The 22,107-nt window shown below is 34.2% G+C and overlaps 1 protein-coding gene across 1 annotated transcript; it reads right to left on the bottom strand.

Annotated features, from left to right (window-relative positions):
- Nucleotides 1-10,093: 10,093 nt before the first annotated feature.
- On the bottom strand, nucleotides 10,094-16,330 carry LOC123666480 (trypsin 3A1-like). The gene is made up of 6 exons (XM_045600571.1): nucleotides 16,264-16,330; nucleotides 13,658-13,845; nucleotides 12,553-12,680; nucleotides 11,831-12,086; nucleotides 10,973-11,122; nucleotides 10,094-10,284 (listed from the first exon to the last, which is right to left on the bottom strand). Exons 1-6 carry the CDS (start codon nucleotides 16,328-16,330, stop codon nucleotides 10,132-10,134), a joined length of 942 nt encoding a protein of 313 aa, XP_045456527.1. The 3' UTR covers nucleotides 10,094-10,131.
- Nucleotides 16,331-22,107: the final 5,777 nt, after the last annotated feature.

Below are 22,107 nucleotides of genomic sequence, written 5' to 3'. Positions count from 1 at the left end.
TGGATGAGGATTGCGGAAGACCGGGATGTCTGGCGTGAACTTGGGGAGGCCTATGTCCAGCAGTGGACTAAGGCTGTAGGCTGAGCTGACTAACTGAATCAATAAATTGGCCATAGTCTGCAAGAATGCAATGTTATTTTTTTTTTGCAATTGCAAGTCTCCACAGCTGGGCTTAAGCCTCTTTATCTATGTAGGAAAAAGATTTGAGCTTATTCCAGAATGCCGCTCTATTGCAGGTTGGTAGGTATATCCTCTACTATAACTAACCATGATCATCAGCTTTACGTGTTCTCTGAAGCACGATGGGAAAACCAAAAAGAATAGACGTATTTAAAAAAAATTATAAATATTTTTTTTACACATATGAAAGTCACAAACGCTGTTCCCGTGGCTCAATAGATACATATTTATTTTCACGTATGTCCTTCTATTTTTAAGCGCCCATCCTCTGTCAGCGACAGATGGACGAACCGACTTTATTATACATACATAAAATTAACCCTTGTTTTTGTTACAAACTGACGTTTTGTGTAAAAATAATCTTTTAATGCTCTTTGACTGATGAGAAGTTACATCTGTAGGGATGACACTTCTAAAATGTTATATAATGGTAGGGACATACTAATCTGTGTTAATTTTTTAATTGTACTTGAAATTCTTTATCTACATATATATCTTTAACGTACACGCACGATTTTTGGTTACATTCGGCTGATATAGCCATACATGTATATGAATCCACCGAAGACGGGCAGCAACGTCTTCGATGCGACAAAGTCAGCCCTGCAGTCACCGACCCGCCTGCTCAGCGCGGTGACTATGTCAAAACACATGAGTTCGCGCCATTTTTGTCGCGAACTCGGGGAGGCTTTTGTCCAGCAGTGGACTACGATAGGCTCACGTGTGATAGGTTACAATAAAAAATTGACAAACAAATACCCTAAGATATAATAGTAAAATTAATGTTAGTAAGACAAGTTGAAATTAAATATGAATAAATTAATCCACAGCGGGAAATGAATCACTCCCGGGAAATTAAGTAGATGGCGACCGACCGCCTTCAGATGTGTACATTACTTTAAGAATTATTTGAAATACATTCTAATTTTATATTATATTATAATTGTGTTTGTAGGCAAACGAAAAAAACCGACTTCAATTATATCGACAAGTAATGCAACGTAGGTAGATGAAAAAACAGTCAAGTAAAAATGCATTATCAAAGATTACTCCAAAAGCAGTTATCAGATCTCGATAAACATTAAATGTGACCACATGATAAACATCGGCTTTTGATTAAATTAAAAATCATCAAAATCGGTACACCCAGTAAAAAGCTATGCGGATTTTCAAGAGTTTCCCTCAATTTCTCTGGGATCCCAATCAAATCCTGGTTTCCTTATCATGGTACCAAACTAGGCATTACTTCTTTCCAACAAAAAAGAATTATCAAAATCGGTACATCCAATAAAAATTTATGTAGTATAATACAACGTAGGTCGACAAAAAAAGCGTCAAATACCAAATGACACCTTTCGATTAAAAAAATTTTTGTCGAAATCGGTCCACCCGGTCAAAAGTTCAGATGTCACATACATAAAAAAAAACAGTCGAATTGAGAACCTCCTCCTTTTTTGGAAGTCGGTTAAAAAGTAAAAATAATAACTAGCCGGACAGACTTCGTTCTGTCTAAAGTTAATAGTATAAAATTTTTTTTTTGAATTTTTCTTAGTTCCTTCCGTGGGCCTTAAGGAACATACAAAAAAATAAATTATTGGTCGAGCCATTCTCGAGTTATGCGCTTAGCAACATTCATTTTTATTTATATGTACACTATGAGTGTATCCGTTGACTCATTTATCAGCTTGAAGTTTCATACATTATATAACACAGGAATTAAATTGCTTGTATTAAACACATAAAAAAATCCTATATCCATACTTTACATACATACATCATAATGATGATGATAATGATTCATCAACCCGCCTAATCAACCAGACAGTTCACTTTTCTAATCTCAGCACAAATCCCACTAATATTCTCGACCTACATGTAACCCATTATTAATCATTCATATATTGTTAAAGAAATGTGTATTAAATACATCTAATGTGTTTCATTCAACAAATCATAGGAATTCAGATAAATATTCTCAACTTTTTTCTTCTTCAAACTTTTCCATTTCCACATGAAGATTCTGTTCTGCCTTATTGTTATCATCAAAAATACGTAATATTGTTCATCAAACTAAAATGTAGGGTCGTCGCTAAAGCCTTAAAATCCTAACCACATTCTCAATGTCTAGAGATGGGAGTATTATCATCAATCTTAAAATATTGCTTTTGGCTTTCAACCGTGTTGTAGGTAGTGTGAAATTATTTGAACATAGTTAAACTGAACCGTTTTACGAAATACTGATTGTCACTAATCAATAAAATTATTGATTGTTATTCGTTTTTTTTAATAAATTTATTTCGTACGCTTCAACCTTTAATATCCCACTACTGGGCATAGGCCTCTTTCCCCATGTAGGAAAAGGATCAGAGCTTAATCCACTGCTCCAATACGGGTTGGCGGATATATTCCCTACTATGAGTAACGATCGCTATTAGGTGTACATAATAACAACCAGGACCGACGGCTTAATATGCTCTCCGAGGCACGGTTGGGAGACCCACAAGGACTGCACAAACACCCAGACCACGGCAAACACCTGTATAGCCAATACAAATATTTGTCATGTGTGGGGATCGAACCCGCAACCGCCAGCGCAACAGGTACAATACGTGGCTGTAACCGTTGCGCCAACGCGTCGTCGGATTTATTTCTTAAAAACTTATTATTATTAGCAAATAATATATTGTAAAATATTCTTGTATTAATGGATTTAACTTTAACCTATCATATAGTAGTGGGATGTTCAAGGGCTGCACCGTTAACAACATTAACAAAAGGATGGTTGACTAACTTACAACTATAAACATATAGAAATAATAGCTTGAAATGTGTTTTCATTTCGATAATAGTCGAAATATACTTTTAAATACAAATTAATTATTGTACGAAAAAGTGAAAAATGAACTTAGAATGTGACGAAAAAACATGATTTCATGCGAACTTTATTAGTTTGCAATCAAAATATGCGCATTAATTTCTCTGGAATGAAGTGTGTGTAGTTAGGACGTTAATATTAATGAAATACAAGCTCTGGCATGTTTGGACAGCTTGTGTATTTCGGTTAAAATAAATAATTTCAAACATATTACTTCGATATTTAAAATTCTAATAACAATTAAATTTTATAACTTGCTAGCTATTTATCACGGTTGCAGCCGTTAGCAGTACTTTGTGATTATTAGATTTATGATACTAATATTATATAATTACCCTCTTAGCCCCTAACAAAAAAACTATATAACCAAATTTCATGTTTATAAATTTTTAGTTTTTATTTTGTATAAAACCTTATCCTTATTTTAATCTTTCAGATAAAAAAAATCGAACACGTTGAAATAGAAAGTCTTTTATTTGTTACCTATGTTTAATACGAATATATTTCTTTAAACTAATTTTCATAATTCTAATTTCTAAGCTCACAAAATACAATCTTACCCTTACAATACCACTTTATTGTACCCCTTTACTGTGCGGCTACGGTACTAAAAAATATAGCCACCCCCTCTCTTCTCGTGGGTGTCGTAAGAGGCAACTAAGGGATAACACAGTTCCGCTACCACCTTGGAACTTAAAAAGCCAACCAGTGGCGGGATAACCATCCAACTGCTGGCTTTGAAATACACAGGCTGAAGACGTGCTGCAACGTCTTCGGTGCGACAAAGCCAGCCCTGCGGTCACCAATCCGCCTGCCCAGCGTGGTGACTATGGACAACAAACATGAGTTCACACCATTTTTGGCGTGAACTTGTGGAGGCCTATGTCCAGCAGTGGACTGTGATAGGCTGAAATGATGATGATGATGATGATGATGATGATGATGATGATGATTTAATACATTTATGCTTACATTAATTTATACGATCGGTAACCATTTTTTTTGTAAGAGTGATTTTTAGGTACACAATAGAACAATCTACTAAATGTAATGATTACTAAAATTAACAATAGGTGTCGCTACAAGTATTTAGAATAACTTAATTTTTATTTGACACAAGCAATTTCAAATGCTATATTTTTTTTCATGTATAAATCAGAAAATTTGACAATCAAAAAGACTTTGTGACCCTTCAAATTTATACTCAGATTTTTATTTTCACAACATGACTAGACATTTGCATAAAATATCAGTTACGCATCGAACTGTAACATAAATATATATATTCCCAGACATTAATACGTCCCGCTATTTCCCCCGGGACCGCGACTCCTCGCTAAATTAAAAACTTCGCTACGTTAATAGCGGCCCTTATCGGGCTCTTTAATATTATTGTTTTTAAAATAACGCTTGATATTACTGGTACGTTTATATTAAAAATACCCCATAATATTTCCACTGTTGGGACTAGAAGACTTTGGGAAAGGTACTGAGCTACTAAGAGTTTAGTTTACTGAGAGACCAATACTACGTGATTGGTTCAGGAGGGAAGTCTTCAATACCACATTTGGTCACTGCTGTGGGTAGTGTCAACCTTTATCTTAATGATAACGATGAGTATTTGTTTATCAGTAATTTATTGTAGACATTAAAAATAGAAGAATAATTCATGAAAGAAATCAACAAGATACCAACTTAGAGAGAAGTGCCAGAAGGCAGAGTGCAAAATCGAAATCTAAAATGAGTTTGTTTAAATTGGCTTTAAAAGCACTTTTGAATCGCCATTTTGCAAATTAAATTATATTTATTTTAATTTATTAATTATAGTTAAAAGTGCAGATAACACCGAATCGAAATGTACATTCTGTAGAGAAGAATTGGAAAAAAACTCTGGAATTACTTTAAAAAAAATGTGTTTTATAATAAAATTAGTAAAATCTTGCATGAAATGCAGTGCCATTAAATCCACACATCTTTATTGTTAATATAATCTTGGAGTCAAAAACTTCATATTTAGTTTTTGTCGTTGGCAATGGCGTTTTTGGCAAAGGCGTTGTCACCTGCGATTATGATTTTTTTATAGAAAACCCCAGACTGTAAAGGTAACAGCGGTAATGTGACCAATTGACAACCTCTGCTGGTGGTATTAGGCAGATCGACGATCCGGAGAGTGATGGAATTGGTTGGAAAACAAAAAAAAATTGTTTGTTTATGATATTATCCCACTTGAAGCCAATCCACTGAGACCAACCAAAACATCCAAAAATATAAACTAAGCAACAAATCACGATGATATCTTAAATGGGCTAAAGATTTAAATTTTGGTAATTTCCAACAGTTGACAACCAGTCCTTTTGACTACTTGATTACGCCGTCACCAATGCTTGTTTTTATGTAAATTTATCAGCTTACAGTGCTACTACGAGGTGCTCATTGTTTCCGAGCCTGCAGTTCTTACAAAGAGATTTCTATTTAACCTAGTTGCATGCCAGGCTTGTGGCAATCAATGCGTGTGGTCTTATTAACAGATTACATTTTTTTTACAGACAGAGAATCTTTAAACACACACAACTAAGTACAGAAAGTAATTTATTTATTTTTTAAATACAACTAAGTCGTTAAACAAGCATACCGCTCAACTACCCCCAATTCACTCCACGAGCTTTGGTCACCTTATTTAGCTGTGATCTTCTTTAAGGTCGAGGTACTTATTTTGTGTTTTTTATTCGGTATTTTTGAATGTTGAACACATGTTGAATATTTTTTCGAAATTTTTTTTCATCATATATAAAAATATCTTGTCATTAATTGAAATAATATAGTCTGTATTTTAAGTTAGACCAAAGTTGAAGTAACTAGAAGGAGTAGTAATTACAATCTGATTTAGATTCAATCAAGGTTCTGAAGGTTATTATTGATCTTCTGTTACGTAGCAGTCAATATATTAGCTTTTTTTCTCTTAGGAAGAGTTCACTGATAGAAATTTTTTAATATCAATTGACTAATGTAGGCATATATGTATGGACGTACATATAATTTCATCACATCAAAACTGCCCGAGGACAGAACCTTCACGAACTTGGCTGAAAATCTTCGACGGATGATATTTCATTCGTATTGTCGAATCAGAAACCCTTAGATCACAGGCTCTCAAACTTTACGACGTTGCGAGGCACATTTTAGGTCTTATTATTATGTTTTGTAGTATAAACTGAAGTTAAGAATTACCTCTAATAGATGGCGCTAGTGGTCGATTACGATTATCGCATATATAGCAAAACTCACCAACGATTTTACAATTACCAGAAATTTTATGATAACACATTTATTCCGTCATTTTACAATATTATATGTATTTATAATACTATACAACTGAAAAATGAATATGAACTGATAGTTGTTTTTAATAATTATCATTTCCACGTGGAATGGTGATATGAATGCTGGCAGCATTTTCCCGTTGAATTACAATACAAAACAGAAAACTTTTAGCGACACTTTCAACTTTATTCTGATCTCTAACGTTCTCATGCGTTAGAAATGACTAGCCCGTTGGCGCAGTTTGTAGTGTCCCTGCTTTCTGTTCTGCGGGTTGCGGGTTCGATTCCCGCCTGAGTCTGGGTGTAATATATATTTGTATTTATATATTTATATATGTATTATTTCTATGTATGTTTATAAAAAAAAATAGCTATAACAGTCGGCTGTTACCTGTAACAAGTTGCTTACCATAGGAACAGACGACCGTGTGTGTATGTTATATGTTATATTTATTTATATATTTATATTTATTATTATTATTATATTTATTATCTTGTTTAAAGCTAGCTACAATGTTATTAGACTGACTCCATTATTACAAAAGAATTTCATTGATAATAAAACATTGAAAACAAAATGGGCACGACATGTATTTAATTAAATTTATACCTGTTAATAGTAAATAAATTAATTATTAGTTATAATAATGAATAAAATACTTTTAAAATCCATATTAATATTACTTTTCAAGTTTTGAAATAAAATACTACTACCCACAATCTTCACATAGTTGTTTTATTTAAACTTACATTTAAATTACTTGTATTTTTAGTCCATAATGTCATTACTTATCATATTTTGAAATGAATTCGTACCATAGTATTATCAATACGAAATATCAGATTTTTTAAGGTTTATGTTATAAAGTTATGCATATATTGTTAGCACTTTGACATAAATTTTTAACCCTTCAGCGGTCGCGCCGTAGATTTATAATATTTCATACGTTGTTATGAAATGCAGTATTTTTATAGTTATTAAAAATTAATTACACCTATTGGGACGTTGCACTTTGTGTTAGCCGCGCCTGCTGGTGTTCCAAATGTACGCGCGCCTGCTGAAGGGTTAAATAAAAGTTGTGTCAAAGTGCTAAAGCGATTTTCTGTGGACAAAAAAAAACTTTGAGAGGCTCTGTCTTAGATAAATAAAAGCGTCATCCCGCACTCTCGGTTTGTAAATAAATCATGGTCACGTCTCTCCGCATACGAACTAGTTTTTGCGGCGAAAACGCTCGGAAAACACTCGCGGAGACTCGACTTGAATGCAGATTGAAGTGTTATAACATACGGAAACTTATTGTTTAAATGCACGCCACGTTGTTCGTTTTTTTTTTTTTTTAGGAAAATAACAAGTAGAATGTTGTTTGTTTCAGTGATGATTTTAGTCATCGATGTTTGTAAAGAATTGTTTTAAGAGAAATATGTTATTAGTTAAAGAGCTACGTTAGTTATATTATATGAAAGTAACAAATAAATAAAATAACAAGCAAATAAATCTGCTGTGTGGTTACGGCATTAAAGAATATAGGCACCCCCTCTCTTCCTGCAGGTGTCGTAAGAGGCGACTAAGGGATAACACAGTTCTAGTACCATCTTGGAACTTTAAAAGCCGATTGATGGCGAGATAACCATCTAACAGCTGGCTTCGAATACACAGGCCGAAGACGGGCAGCAGCGGTGATCTTCGGTGCGACAAAGCCAGCCCTGCGGTCACCAACCCGTCTCCTCCTCTCTCCGCCCAGCGTGGTTACTATGGCCAAATCAGATGAGTTCACGCCATTTTTGATGCGAAATTGTGGAAGCCCATGTCCAAACGTGGACTGCGATAGGCTGACGTGTATACCGAGTCGGGCTGCTCAAGAATTTGTGAAAAATATATCCCATATAAGGCACATCCTACTTCAATAATACTTGGCCTTTTCAACACCTCATATTATTATTATTTTTCCTTAAATTATAGAATAGCATCTATTTAAAAAATGCTCGTAAATAAAAGCAACGTTTTTTTATGTAATTTTTTCTCTTATGTTTCGTACTGTCGCTCGCAAGGACGCGCCAAGGTCTGAATATGTGAATGAGAGATGTTATACGAAAAATCAACTTTTGATCGTCGTTGTGCGGTGAAATGTACTTAGCTATGAAACAAACATTTTATATATAAAATTCTCGCAATATTTTGCGACACGAGAATTACAATACTCCTCCGAAACAACTGGACCGATTTTTATGAAATTTTGTGCGCATATCGGGTTGGTCTGAGAATCGGCCAAGATCTATTTTTCATACCCCTTATTTATAAGGAGGGGGGGGGGGGATATTGAGGGGGTTAATAACATGGCAAAACATCGTTTGCGGGTTCAGCTAGTATTTATATGAACTAACATTGCATTCGAGCTTAATTTAATAACTATATCTAAGAAATAAACTGCTATGAAGCTTGGGCGAATGCGCTACAGATTCCCACGTATATATACAAAATAAGACTGTTTGACATAGGTTTTTATTTCCTATTTTAACTTCTCTATCATCCGCCGCTTATAAATTTAACGCTATCAACATTTATTTTAAATTTATTATTAAATTAATGTTAATTATAAATAATTATGTAAAAAACGAAATCCTTATTATTTTTTATCATAAAAGAAAAGCTTGCTTTAATAGGATTTCGGGCGAAGAAAAATTAATACGTCGTCCTGGGAGCTCGGCCGTCTTCATTAAGCGCAAAAGGTTTTTAAAAATTTTCTACCAAAAATATTAAACTTTACGTAATAAAACCTAAAACATATTTAAGCGAAATTAATTAAATTACATTAGCGAATTGCCGAGGAACATGAAAAATTATGTTACTTACATGCTATCACGGTATATTTTGTTTATTTATGAACAAACATACTAATACTGTACACTACGTAGGTGGCCTGCATAGGCGGGCCTACCGTCGGGGCGTCACGGTTGCATGCGTTAACGATCCAGTAGCGCCCCACAATGACTACGGTGGTAGTGACACGGGCACTGTTAGGTTTTAGTGGGTGTTGAGCTGATAATCCGCCAACCCGCATTGGAGCAGCGTGGTGGATTAAGCTCTGATTCTTTTCCTACATGGGGAAAGAGCCCTATGCCCATTAGTAGGACAAGGCTGAAGCGAGAGCTGATAATAATATTTATTTTTCATATAAGTAATTTTTAGTTTAATAAAAAAAATATAACGAGAGTTAAGATTACTAAGAATGATTAAATTATTATTATTATTTTTTTTTTTTTTTTGAGTAATGAATATAGAGTTCACCTCGAAAAGATTTAATTATTAATGGCATCCTAAATATACTATTTAAAATAATTATTTATAGCGTCTTTTTCGCACTCTGAGTAATAAATTCTTTAAGTTTCCTGGTCCTTGCGTAGCAATTATTATTCTAAAAATCACACATCTTAATTCAATTACAATTTTTATCATTTAATTGTTACCAAACAAAAAATACCCTTTTTTGATATTTAGTAAACAAAACAGAAGAAAACTACAAGTTTTGTCAAAACAATTTCGAGTTCCACAAGGTGTCACTTTTCGTCAAATTTTATTTATTTTATTCGTTCTTAACACTATTGTAAAAATATTTATAGAATCTAAACAAATACTCTAAAGAAAATATTTTGCTGACAAAAATTCGAAAATTGTTGCGAAAATAACATAACCTTAAATAATTGAGCCCAAATTGTGTTTATAAATATATTTATTAAATCACTTATAACTAAATATTACTACAACGGCAGACCGGTGACGTTCCTTATCCAGTCTCTTGCAGCCGGTACGTTCGAGTATACTCCAGGCTTGTTGGGGGCTGCACATCCCACGCCATATGAAACTAAACCAACCACTTTGCCATTTATTACGACAGGTCCTCCGGAGTCACCCTGAGGAGAAAGTTATTGCATTAATAACAGTAATTAAATATGTATACTAAAGATGTTTTTTTTTTTTTTTTACACATACACACACACACATGGTTCTGAATATACAAATGGTTCGGTAAACAAGCGTAGGGCTCACTTGATGGTAAGCGATTACCATAGCTTATAGACGTCTGCAACACCATAAGCATCGCAAGCGCATTGCCGACCTTATCGCCAATTCCCCCCAGAAGCCCTGGTCTCCTTACTCACCAACAGGAACTCAACACTGCTTGAAAACGGTATTATTTAGCTGTGATCTTCTGTAAGGTCGAGTTACTACCCCAGTCCGGCTGCTCCATATTTTGAGCAGGAAATTTCCTGCTGTGCTCTACATCAGATTGTTATTGTTGATGAGGGCATAGAGGGTCAATCTATTGTGCTGGTCACAAGATATTTTTTCCTATCATACTATATATGATAACAAATAAATAAATAAATTAGCCCGTAAATATATGAAAAAATTCTGGAGCTTGGACAGTTATCGGAAATTTTTGCCTATCACTGACACCTATGACAATCGCTATCAACTCTTAATGCTTGTAAGCAGGATACAAAAGCGTCGTTGCTTGTATTCTCAGACACCTTTTGAAGGCAAGTATAAAAGGTGCAAAAGGTTTCTAAAAGACATTTAAGAAGATTATGATTATACCTGACACGAATCCTTGTTACCCTCAACATAACCAGCGCAAAACATTCGCGGAGTTAACTTCTGGTAGACCTCGTTGTCCATAAGACTGCATTTTTCTTGTGACATTATTGGAATGTATATTCGACGGAGAATATTTTGCATTCCGCTTTTCTGTAAAAAAATATCATTACCGTTCAAATTTACAACTAGTTAATTAACCTATAAGGCATTTATGCTCTTCATTTCCTAAACAATATGGACGTGTGTGTCTAATAGCATAACTTAGTAAAAAATAGCTTATCAAAATAATGTCTTCATTCAATTGGGCTTCAAAAACTCATTCGAATCATCGCTTCATAATGTATGTATTATTACTTTATTAAATTACTAGCTGTGTCCTGCAGTTCCACCCGCGTTAGTTTAAGGAAAAAATAGCTTTAAGTTTATTATACTACATGACATAATGTAAACGGTATTCAATAAGAAATAAAGTTAAAAATTGACAGATAGATTTGTACAAAATGGATGTTATTACTGAAGAAGAAGAAGAAGAAGAAGAAATATACTTTATTGTGCATATTACAAGCTAACATAACACACATCTTTAAAAATAAAATTTGCAAAACAATATTTATGCACAAAGGCGGTCTTATCGCTAGGTAAGCGATTTCTTCCAGACAACCTTGGGGTAGAGGAGATTTTAACATAAAAAGAGTAGGTATATATTATTGTATTATTAGATTGTAGGATCTACTTTGTTTTTAATTTTCTGTTTTGCCTTTTGATGTTATTACTGTTATGAATCCAGAATTTTCGTTACATAAGAATCAGGCTAAATACTAAAACAAATATTCCAAAAATGTTACAATGACTCCTTACCTTGAATGCCAAATGTCCCCAACCGGTAACAGAAACCATCTGACCAGCCACAATGTCACTGTGTGAACCGATAGCAATCGGCCTAGACGCTGGTGTCACTGGTATTGGTCTGTCCAAGAGTACCAGCTGGTAGTCGTAGTCGTGGTCACGAGGGTTTGCTTGATCCCAGAGCGGATGCAAGAAGTGCGCGCATATACGGTACCCTTTGGTATGATCTCGTTGCGTTGAACCAGCGTAGACAAATGGTTCTTTAACACTAAAATAATAATATAAACAAAAATACGGCGGTATTTTTTTAAATACAACAACATCGGCAAACAAGCGTACGGATCAGCTGATGATAAGCGATTCATCATCATCATCATCATCATTTCAGCCTATCACAGTCTACTGCTGGACATAGGCCTCCACAAGTTCACGCCAAAAATGGTGTGAACTCATGTGTGTTGCCCATAGTTACCACGCTGGGCAGGCGGGTTGGTGACCGCGATAAGCGATTACCGTAGCCTATAGACGCCTGCAACACCAGAAGCATCGAAAACGTTTTGCTGACCCTACCACCAACCCTCCCCAGAAGCTTTCTTTAATTTTGAGTTAATTTTACTGAGTGTAAAAGAGATGTTTGCAAAACTGTCTTCTTAAGTTAATATGAACACACATCAAACACTAGAAAGTGTTAACTTACCATTTATAGCTTGATTAACTTCAAAAACATTACTTACTTGCAATGAGCAGCAGTGAGGACCCACTCTGGTGCAATTAAGGTCCCTCCACAATACTTTCCATACAAGACTTGGTAAGGCGCCATTTCAATGGATATTTTTTTACCCCCCACTATCCTAAAGCCTATCTGGAAGAATAATAAAATTCTGGTAATCCACACTTAGTAGTTTGCATATATTTTACATAGTTGTAACCAACTAAAACTACAATCTCTTGAGATTCTTGACGCACTCAAACTTTATTAAGTTTGCTAGACCTTGTTTCATATGTAATAAGTTCTTTGTTTTTGTTTGACCACACGACTGAGGTAAAACTTACGAAACGTAACTCTTTCTCTTTCTATCTTCACTAACTTATATCTCCCTCTCAACTTCCGTTCGCCTCGCCCGATCACACTTTTCGTAACGCTCTCGTCACGCATTCACCAGCTTAACCCCCAAATCAAGCGTGCGTAAAGAAGCTTTACTTCAAAATAAAAACTTTAAATAGTATGTTTTATGAACATTAAAAGACATCTTGTGACAAATCAGTTAGTAATAATAAAAAAAAATATCAAGAGAAAAATATTCTTTTACATTGGTATTGTTTAGTTACGGTGTTGTGATCAGACACGGTACATGGTATAATTGAAAACATACATTAAAACAAATATATGTTTAGGAACACGTGTACAAAAATATACCTTTATTCAGTTCGGTTTTTAGATAATATAAATAATAAATAAATAAATATCTTATAACATCCCACGGACACGGTCGTCTGTTCCTATGATAAGCAACTTAATGCTTGTGTTACAGGTTCTGTAGAACTATTTTTTTAAATATACATAGAAATAATACATATATTAATACAAATATTACACCCAGACGCCGGCGAGAATCGAACCCGCAACCCGCCGAGAAAACAGGGCCGCTACAAACTGCGCCAACGGGCTAGTTAAGTTCTAGATCATAGTAAATTAAATAAAAATTATAATAATAACTTAGGAAGAAGTTAAGTGTGGCTTAAAATAATAATACAAATAGAAGCAAAAAGAAAATAAAAACTTTTAAAAAAATAATAAGACATAATTATATACATATATACAAGTTAAGTGGTTCTTACATCAATATTCGCACTTTTTTCAAGTTCTTCAAGACCAGCGAGGATCTCATGGTGGTATAAATACCGCCGCGGTGGCACCTCCCTCGTTATGTACATTTGATTGTAATTCTTCACACATTCCGGTGTTAAGAGACCGCTATATGTTTTGTCTGTACACAAAATAATGCAGAAATATAATTTGTTGTATGCTGTGTGGTTACGGCACCAAAGAATATAGCCACCCCCTCTCTTCCCGTGGGCGTCGTAAGAGGCGACTAAGGGATAACACAGTTCTACTACCACCTTGGAACTTAAAAAGTCGACTGATGGCGGGATAACCATCCAACAGCTGGCTTTGAATACACAGGCCGAAGACGGGCAGCAGCGTCTTCGGTGCGACAAAGCCAGCCCTGCGGTTACCAACCCGTCTGCCCAGCGTGGTGATTATGGGCAAAACACATGAGTTCACGCCATTTTAGGCGTGAAATTGTGGAGGCCTATGTCCAGCAGTGGACTGCAATAGGCTGGAACGATGATGATGATGATGATGATGAGTAGACTTGCTCTATTTTCTTTCTTAATGGAAAAAAATCTAACCGTGTATCACTGGATGTATTTACCCTAGGGCCAAAAGAGCAATCCATATCCCGGAGCATAATAATGCGAGCGGTGGCGAAAGCCGAGTACGAGGAGTGGTGCAAGCCAAGCATAGGGATTTGGAAAATTAATAAATTTTTACAACGATGGATAACTAAAAAGAAGGCAACCTAAACTTCACCAAAAATAATCGACCATTGACCAACATATCCCTAATACATACACTGCTTTTACCTTTTTTCTCTTAATTTATGAGGTGGCAAATTAAAATACGGCACTGGTTGTAACCATTATTTGAATATAAAAAACAAATCAGGTATTTGTAATACAGCCGCTACTTTCAGGCGAGCCACAACTACGTCCAATGCATCTAAGCCCTAAAATATTTCGTGCAAGTCATCATATGGTAATAAATCATGTACGCCAACAAACCTAGAAACTATTGACTCCGGTATGAAACATCCATCAAAACCTCGACAAATACAACAATAACGATTTTTCTTTTCGATTTGGTGGAATCGACATTTTTAATCAGAATTAATTAGGGCTTGACCTTTTGCATTTTTTATGGTTATACCCAAAAAGATGAGTCAGCGATTTGAAGACAAATAAACTGGTTGATTATTTCCGAAAATTTACTTCCATTCTTGTTTTTTTTTTTTACTACTATAAGGGTGGCAAACATGTAAGTAATTACCGTAGCCTATAGAAGCCTGTAATTCTAGCAAGATTGCAATCATATTGTTGACTTAACCCCTAAAACTCCTTAGGAGCTCTTTACCTTCCTTACCACAGAAACACAACACTTAATCATTTGTCTATGATCTTCTCTAAGATTAATGGCGGTCAGATTCCTATCCTCTACTCTCCCCAGAAACTCTGGATACCCTTACTCATGACAAGAATACAATAATACTTCAGACCAACCAGTATTATTTAATATATAAATTTAGTAAATTGGATACGCTTGCATTAGCCCGCGTGTGTTGACATGCGTGTTAATACGATGGAGTGACGTTAGCTCTGATAGGCATTAACGTAGGGTACTTGAGAGTATTTAATGTAACAGGCGTTTATATGGCAACCGTGCAAAATCGATTGCGTTTTTAGATCTGCAAGGACTTCAAAATGAATACAAAAGAAGTAGAAAATATTTTATTAATTAAATTCCTTTTGAAAGATGTTTGTACATTTACAACCAGTTCCAATACTCTATTTATCTCTGAATTTGCTTAAAAGAAAAAGAATTTCGACGTAACTCCATTAAAACTGTATCAAAAAACCTGTCGCTAGTAAACCAGAGATAGATCATTGAAAAAGGCCTTTAGTATTCACAAACATGTGTCGTTAAGTTATTTCTATCGAAATGTTTAGATTTCGAGATATTTTAAAAGTATGAATATTATGATGTTAATTAAAACAATTTCTACAAAATTTTTTGCTCTGAACTTCTTATTATCTTCATCAGTAAAAATCCGATTGGACTTGGTGTAAGTCTCTATTGTCTCGCAACTTTTAATCAAAGAAATATTATCTTATTTATTATTTGTTAAAAACTACGACTATTCCGAAGAACAATCCCTATATAATCTATACTTAGAAGACTGTGTTAACTGCGTAGGCATTTTTATTATAAAATTTTTGGAACTAAAAAAGAATATAAAGAAAATTAGATGTATAGTTAATGGCAAAGGTGGGCTTAACCTTAGATGAGATCTCAGCCGAAAAAAAAACACAGTAAAAACAGCTTAGACCCCAAGTTCGTTAATTTCCTTCAATCACACAAACTTCTCCACGATCAAGCAAATGGCATCATTGAAAATTAGTGTTGGGTTTCTTAAACCCAATTTGCAACAGAGTAATGCAGACGCACGGTATTTTTTTAATATTTGGACTTTTAACTATATTTTTCTTATTTGTTTTGTTTGGTGTTTATTTCTGTGTAATTGCCACATATAAATATCCATTTATCTCTCTTTATTTCAAATTTGACAAGAAGACCACTTTAGTTACTTGAAGCACTAACTTACCCTTTTTAATCAGCTCAGCAAGAACAATACTCGATACCAAATTGAACACAAAGGTTCGCTTCCACATGGCGTTCTTCTGAGCAATCGCCAGCCACTGACACTCGTAAAACTTAATACGTTATTAATATTTGCTTGACTAATTACATTACCACGCTAGCGATATGGTGTTACAGTTGCTCTCAATGCTAACATTATTGTCAAAATAAATAAATAGTTTGTTTCACATATTCGTCCTTGTTCGTCTTATTTTATTATCCGACTTCCAAAAAAGGAGGAGGTGCTCAATTGGATTGTATTTTTTAACCGACTTCCAAAAAAGGAGGAGGTTCTCAATTCGACTGTATTTTTTTTTAAATGTATGTTACATCAGAACTTTTGACCGGGTAGACCAATTTCGACAAATTTTGTTTTAATCGAAAGGTGGTGTGTGCCAATTGGTCCCATTAAAATTTATTTGAGATCTAACAACTACTTTTCGAGTTATATCTAATAATAAGCTGCAGTGGGTTCCATCGCATATAGGTCTTAGTGGTAACGAGAAGGCTGACTGTCTAGCAAAAATAGCTATAAATGAAGGATTGGAACTTCATGTTTTACCTACTTTTTCAGAAAGTTTGACTAAATTTAAAATTGATTGTCATCAAAAATTTAAAGAATATTTCGACCAAAGAAGTAAAGAAAAGGGTATATGGTACAAAATTATTCAAAATCAGCCCCCTCGTTTACCTTGGTTTATAAAAACAAGGATTAGTAGGAAGTACATCACTACAGCATTCAAATTACGTTCAGGCCATTTTCCATCTAAAAAGTTTGCCTTTTTAACGAAAAAAGCTGAATATTGTGACACATGCGGCCTGCTAGACGATGGAACACCACATATTAAGTGAATGTTGTAAATACGAAACGGAGAGAGAATTATTGATGAAACGATTTAGTATAAATAAATTTGATATGGGTACTTTTTTTTCTGTGTTAACAGAACCTTTGTCTGATGCAGCAAATTTGCTAGTTAATATGATCTTACATCATCAATGATTCTTTTTCCATTTCTTAGACATAGTGAGAATTAGGGTATGATGGGGCTGGCATGTCTGTGTAGACTAAAGTCCCTAAAAAAAATATTAAAGAATTAAAAAAAAAAAAATCTAATAATGCGTTTTTATTTGACGCTTTTACTGCATAACTTTCTACTGGATGTACCGATTTTGATAATTCTTTTTTTGCTGGAAAGGGGATATCCCTAGTTTGGTACCATGATAAGGAAACCATGATCTGATGATGGAATCCCTGAGAAATCGAGGGAAACTCTCGTAAATCCGCAATAACTTTTTACTGGGTGAATCGATTTTGATAATTTTTAATTTAATCGAAAGCTGATGTTTATCATGTGGTCACATATAAATTTTATCGAGATCTGATAACTACTTTTTGAGTAATCTTTGATAACGCGTAGTTGCTTGAGTATTTTTTCGTCGATCTACGTTGTATTACTTGTCGATGTAATTGAAGTCGGTTTTTATTTCGTTTGCGAGCAAACACAATTATTTAAGCAAATGTGCGTCAGGTAGTCCTATTTAAATTTAAGTATTTTTCAGTTATATCTAAAAATGTGAATTTGACTATTTTTTTTGTCAACCTACGTTGTATTATACCACATAACTTTTCACTGGCTTTACGGATTTTCATGATTCTTCTTTTAATCGAAAGCTGATACTTGTCACGTAGTTGTTTTTTTGAGTAATCTTTGATAGCGCGTATTTACATGACTATTTTTTCGTCTAACTTCGTTGTATTACTTGTCGATGTGATTGCAATCAGTTTTTTTCGTTTTTTCTTCATATTTTTTGTATACCGGTTATTTACTCCTTCTTTTACTTCTAATATCATCTTTACTACTCTACCAATTATTCTATATTTTATTTTCTTGTTGACAACAACAAAAAATATATTAAAAAATCCGATCAAAAAAATAAATATATCGCAAAAAAAGGATCTTCACAACAAACAAGTTTACCCAACTATATCAGTGGGAGAACGTTTATTGAAGGTTGTAATGAAAAAAGGGCCAAAGGAAGCTATCAGTTAAACAGCGATAAGGTGCCTTTTATTCGAACCCCTCGTAAAATGAAAAGGTTTTTCAATAAAACCAAAATATACATGATATTATGCTAATGTTGGGAGTATTTCCATTCCTACTTACGAAATATTATATTTATTATTCACGTAGAAAGAGTTTGAAGAAATTTTGAATGCAAAATTTGTGTTCCTTTGGTTCTATCATTATGACCAAGTATTGCTGCACGCTGTACTGCGGTGAAAGTCATTCTGATCTGCATTCAAATAAAATATTGACATTAATATGGCACAACTCATCAAACCGAGCAGCTACCCGCTGCCAAAAACGAGCTTAGAATCTTAGTTACCTATGTATAAAGTATGAAAATTAATTATTCTTACCCATACCATTATATAAAATTCACAAATACACAACTTAGCTAGACGCGATTTGAATATTTACGCTCGTGTTATGGAAACTGTGTCAAAAATGATTTGTATACACAGTTTGTAACGGTTACCTTATCAGCAATAAGCCAATATTTCTGAATAGTTATTCCAAATTTCTTTGTTTATCAGTTGGATGGAATAAAGGTTGAAATAGGAATCGATTTTGACGTATTGACTCTAATTATTTTTTTCATCTTTTATACAAGTTCACACCTCAGTCAACTACCCTTATTAAGGTCTGACGATGGTAAGCGATTACCGTAGGTTATAAAACTTCAAAAGCATCTCAAGTGCATTGCCGACCCTACCACCAATCCTCTCAGGAACTCTGATCACATTACCATTCACAGGAACACAACACTGCTTGAAAGCAGTATTATTCAGCCCTGATTTTTTATGAAATCGAAGACTTCCCCAGTCGCGCTTCTGCAGATTTTGAGTAGGATATTTCCTGCTGTGCACTACCTTATTATTCTATAATTAGTTTTGTATATATATTCTTTATTGCACTTTAAAAACATCTCTACCAGTCTACCCATTGTATTATAATTTTCTACGCTATATTAGTTATTAACCAAAAACTTCTAAATGATTATTAAATTTTGATAACAGTGCTATACATCATGATATAGTATCAAAAGACTTTGACGCTTCAGAAGTTCAAAAAGTATTTTGCACAATTAAAATAATTGCGTGACTTCGTCTTGAGACAAAAGCTATCTTGGAACTGTCATGTCAAATGAGACGTCTCTCAGCATCCCCAAAATCCCTTCGTTCATTTACAAAAAAAAAATCGCTTTTAAACAAAAATCTTCCATAGGTCGCGATTGAGGTACTCAAATCCACTACCATTTGTTTTGTTTCTGTTCTCGTTCTGAATGCCAATTTGAATAAAAATTAGTAAAAATCCTATTTATTCTGTATTTTCTAGCCAGATCCTTAATATGTAAAAGCATTATAAACTGAATAGTAGTGGCTTCGTTGGACTTTTGCTTTGGAATTTTCTGATTTTTATAAACTTATTCACCAATCCTTTCTAAAAACTTCTTAAGACTTCATGCACCCGAAACTTAGAGTAAAATAATAATAAGTCCGAAGAACCGTAGTAGCGGTACGTAATCAAGATTATCCTTTGTCTCAACATATACGGACATACATATGGATGTATGTAACTTAATACATTAATGTGCTACACGATATGACGTATGCCATTCAGATCTCATGAATAACTAAACAGCGTTACGAGATCACCACTTTGTATGTTAATACTATCTTTATAATTCTAAAATTGGATTTGAGGAATAGAGGATATTGGATTTTCGTTTTCGGGAATTTAATAAATTATTAAAACTCAATTTTTCAGTACATCATGTATCCATTTATAACATTTTTAAACAAAAATTGTGTTTGCTCGCAAACGAAAAAAAACCGACTTTAATTACATCGACAAGTAATACAACGTAGATCGACGATAAAATAGTCAAATAACTACGTGTTATCAAAGATTACTCAAAAAGTAGTTATTAGATCTCAATAAAATTTATATGTGACCAATGACAAACATCAGCTTTCGATTAAATTAAAAATTATTAAAATCGGTACACCCAGTAAAAAGTTATTGCGGATTTTCAAGAAATTCCCTCGATTTTCTGGGATCCCATCATCAGATCCTGGTTTCCTTATCATGGTACTAAACTAGGGATATCTTCTTTCCAACAAAAAAAGAATTATCAAAATCAGTACATCCAGTAGAAAGTTATGCGGTATAATACAACGTAGGTCGACGAAAAAAGCGTCAAGTAAAAACGCATTATTAGATATAACTCGAAAAGTAGTTGTTAGATCTCAAATAAATTTAAATGGGATTAATTGACACACACCACCTTTCGATTAAAAAACATTTTCGAAATCGATCCGCACGGTCATAAATTCTGATGTAACATACATAAAAAAAAAAATACAGTCGAATTGAGAACCTCCTCCTTTTTTGGAAGTCGGTTAAAAAGCCCCTTACGCTTCAGCCTGTAATATTCAACTGCTGAGTTGCATAGGTCCCCATGTAGGTGAAGGATTAGAGCTTAATCTACCACGTTGTTCCAATACAGGTTGGTGGATGTATTCCCTACTATGAATAATCGCTATCAGGTGTACATGATAAAAACTAAAACCGACGGCTTAACGTGCTCTCCGAGGCATGGTGGGGCGACCCACAAGGACTGCACAAATCCCCAGACCACGCCAGCCAGCGCAACAGCCACAAACCAGTGCTGTGACCATAGCGCAAACGCGTCGTCGAAGCCTTTCACTCAATCACACAATTACAGGTCACAGCAACCCCATACAAACATACAAATGTTTTATGGAACTAACATTATAAAGTAATGCAAATATTTGTGTCTGGTCTGATTGTAATCTCGTGGTTCCTTCCAGAATTCTCTCAAGCACGTGAAGCTGTCTGTTTCGCTGTTATCATATACACCTGATAGTGATCATTACTCATAGTACGAAATATATCCGCCAACCCGCAGTAAATCAGCGTGGTAGATTTAAATTCCTTCCTACCCTTGAACGGAGAGTACATACGTACGAACGACAATAACAAAAGTGTGTAAGTCAACTCCGACGCACGACTGGACTTTTCTTTTAGATCGACTGCCTAAATAAGCACAAGAAAGGATTACTAGTCTAAGAAAAAGATTAATACCATATCAAATAGAAAATAAATGAATCAAATAATATTAAATATTTACGGGGTGACTGGATGAAGATAGAAGTAGTAAGAACGGTTAATAAACTTACAGAAATTATAAAGAAAATATAATAACCGTTCTTGATACTTCTATCTTCCTATTTTTTTGTTATATTTAAAGTTATTAGTAAACGTCGTCGTCTATCGGAACCCTACTGAGCTCCGATAGATGGCGTTACGAGAAACGTAACGAGGTTATTCGTTTAGTAGATTTTACTCTTCATATTTTTTTTTATACCGGGATCTTATATGAAAATCGATTATTAAGAAGTAAGCTCGAGTAAACTCCAAAATTAAAATAAACCTAATCAGGCTGAATCTATAGTAGAAAATCGTGATTAAGTTTTATTCTTAAAAAAGAGGTCTTAGCTCAGTCATAAATCAGATTGTTACAGATAATGTACATAATTACTACTAAAGTAACATTTTTAAATTGAAAAAAAAATCTCATTTTTGTGTTGTACAAGGTGACAATATACTCTAAAGATGATGAAAACTCTCAAAACACGATCTCTCAGACCTTTATTATGAAACGTCGACGGGTGTAAACAGTTGCCTAAAAATCACCCTGAAATTCTTTCGAGAATTTT

The sequence above is a fragment of the Melitaea cinxia genome, chromosome 26 (assembly GCF_905220565.1).
Source record: "Melitaea cinxia chromosome 26, ilMelCinx1.1, whole genome shotgun sequence".
NCBI lineage: Eukaryota > Metazoa > Arthropoda > Insecta > Lepidoptera > Nymphalidae > Melitaea > Melitaea cinxia.
The sequence above is the reverse complement of the archived record's forward strand: the minus strand, read 5'-3'. Positions and strand labels throughout refer to the sequence as shown.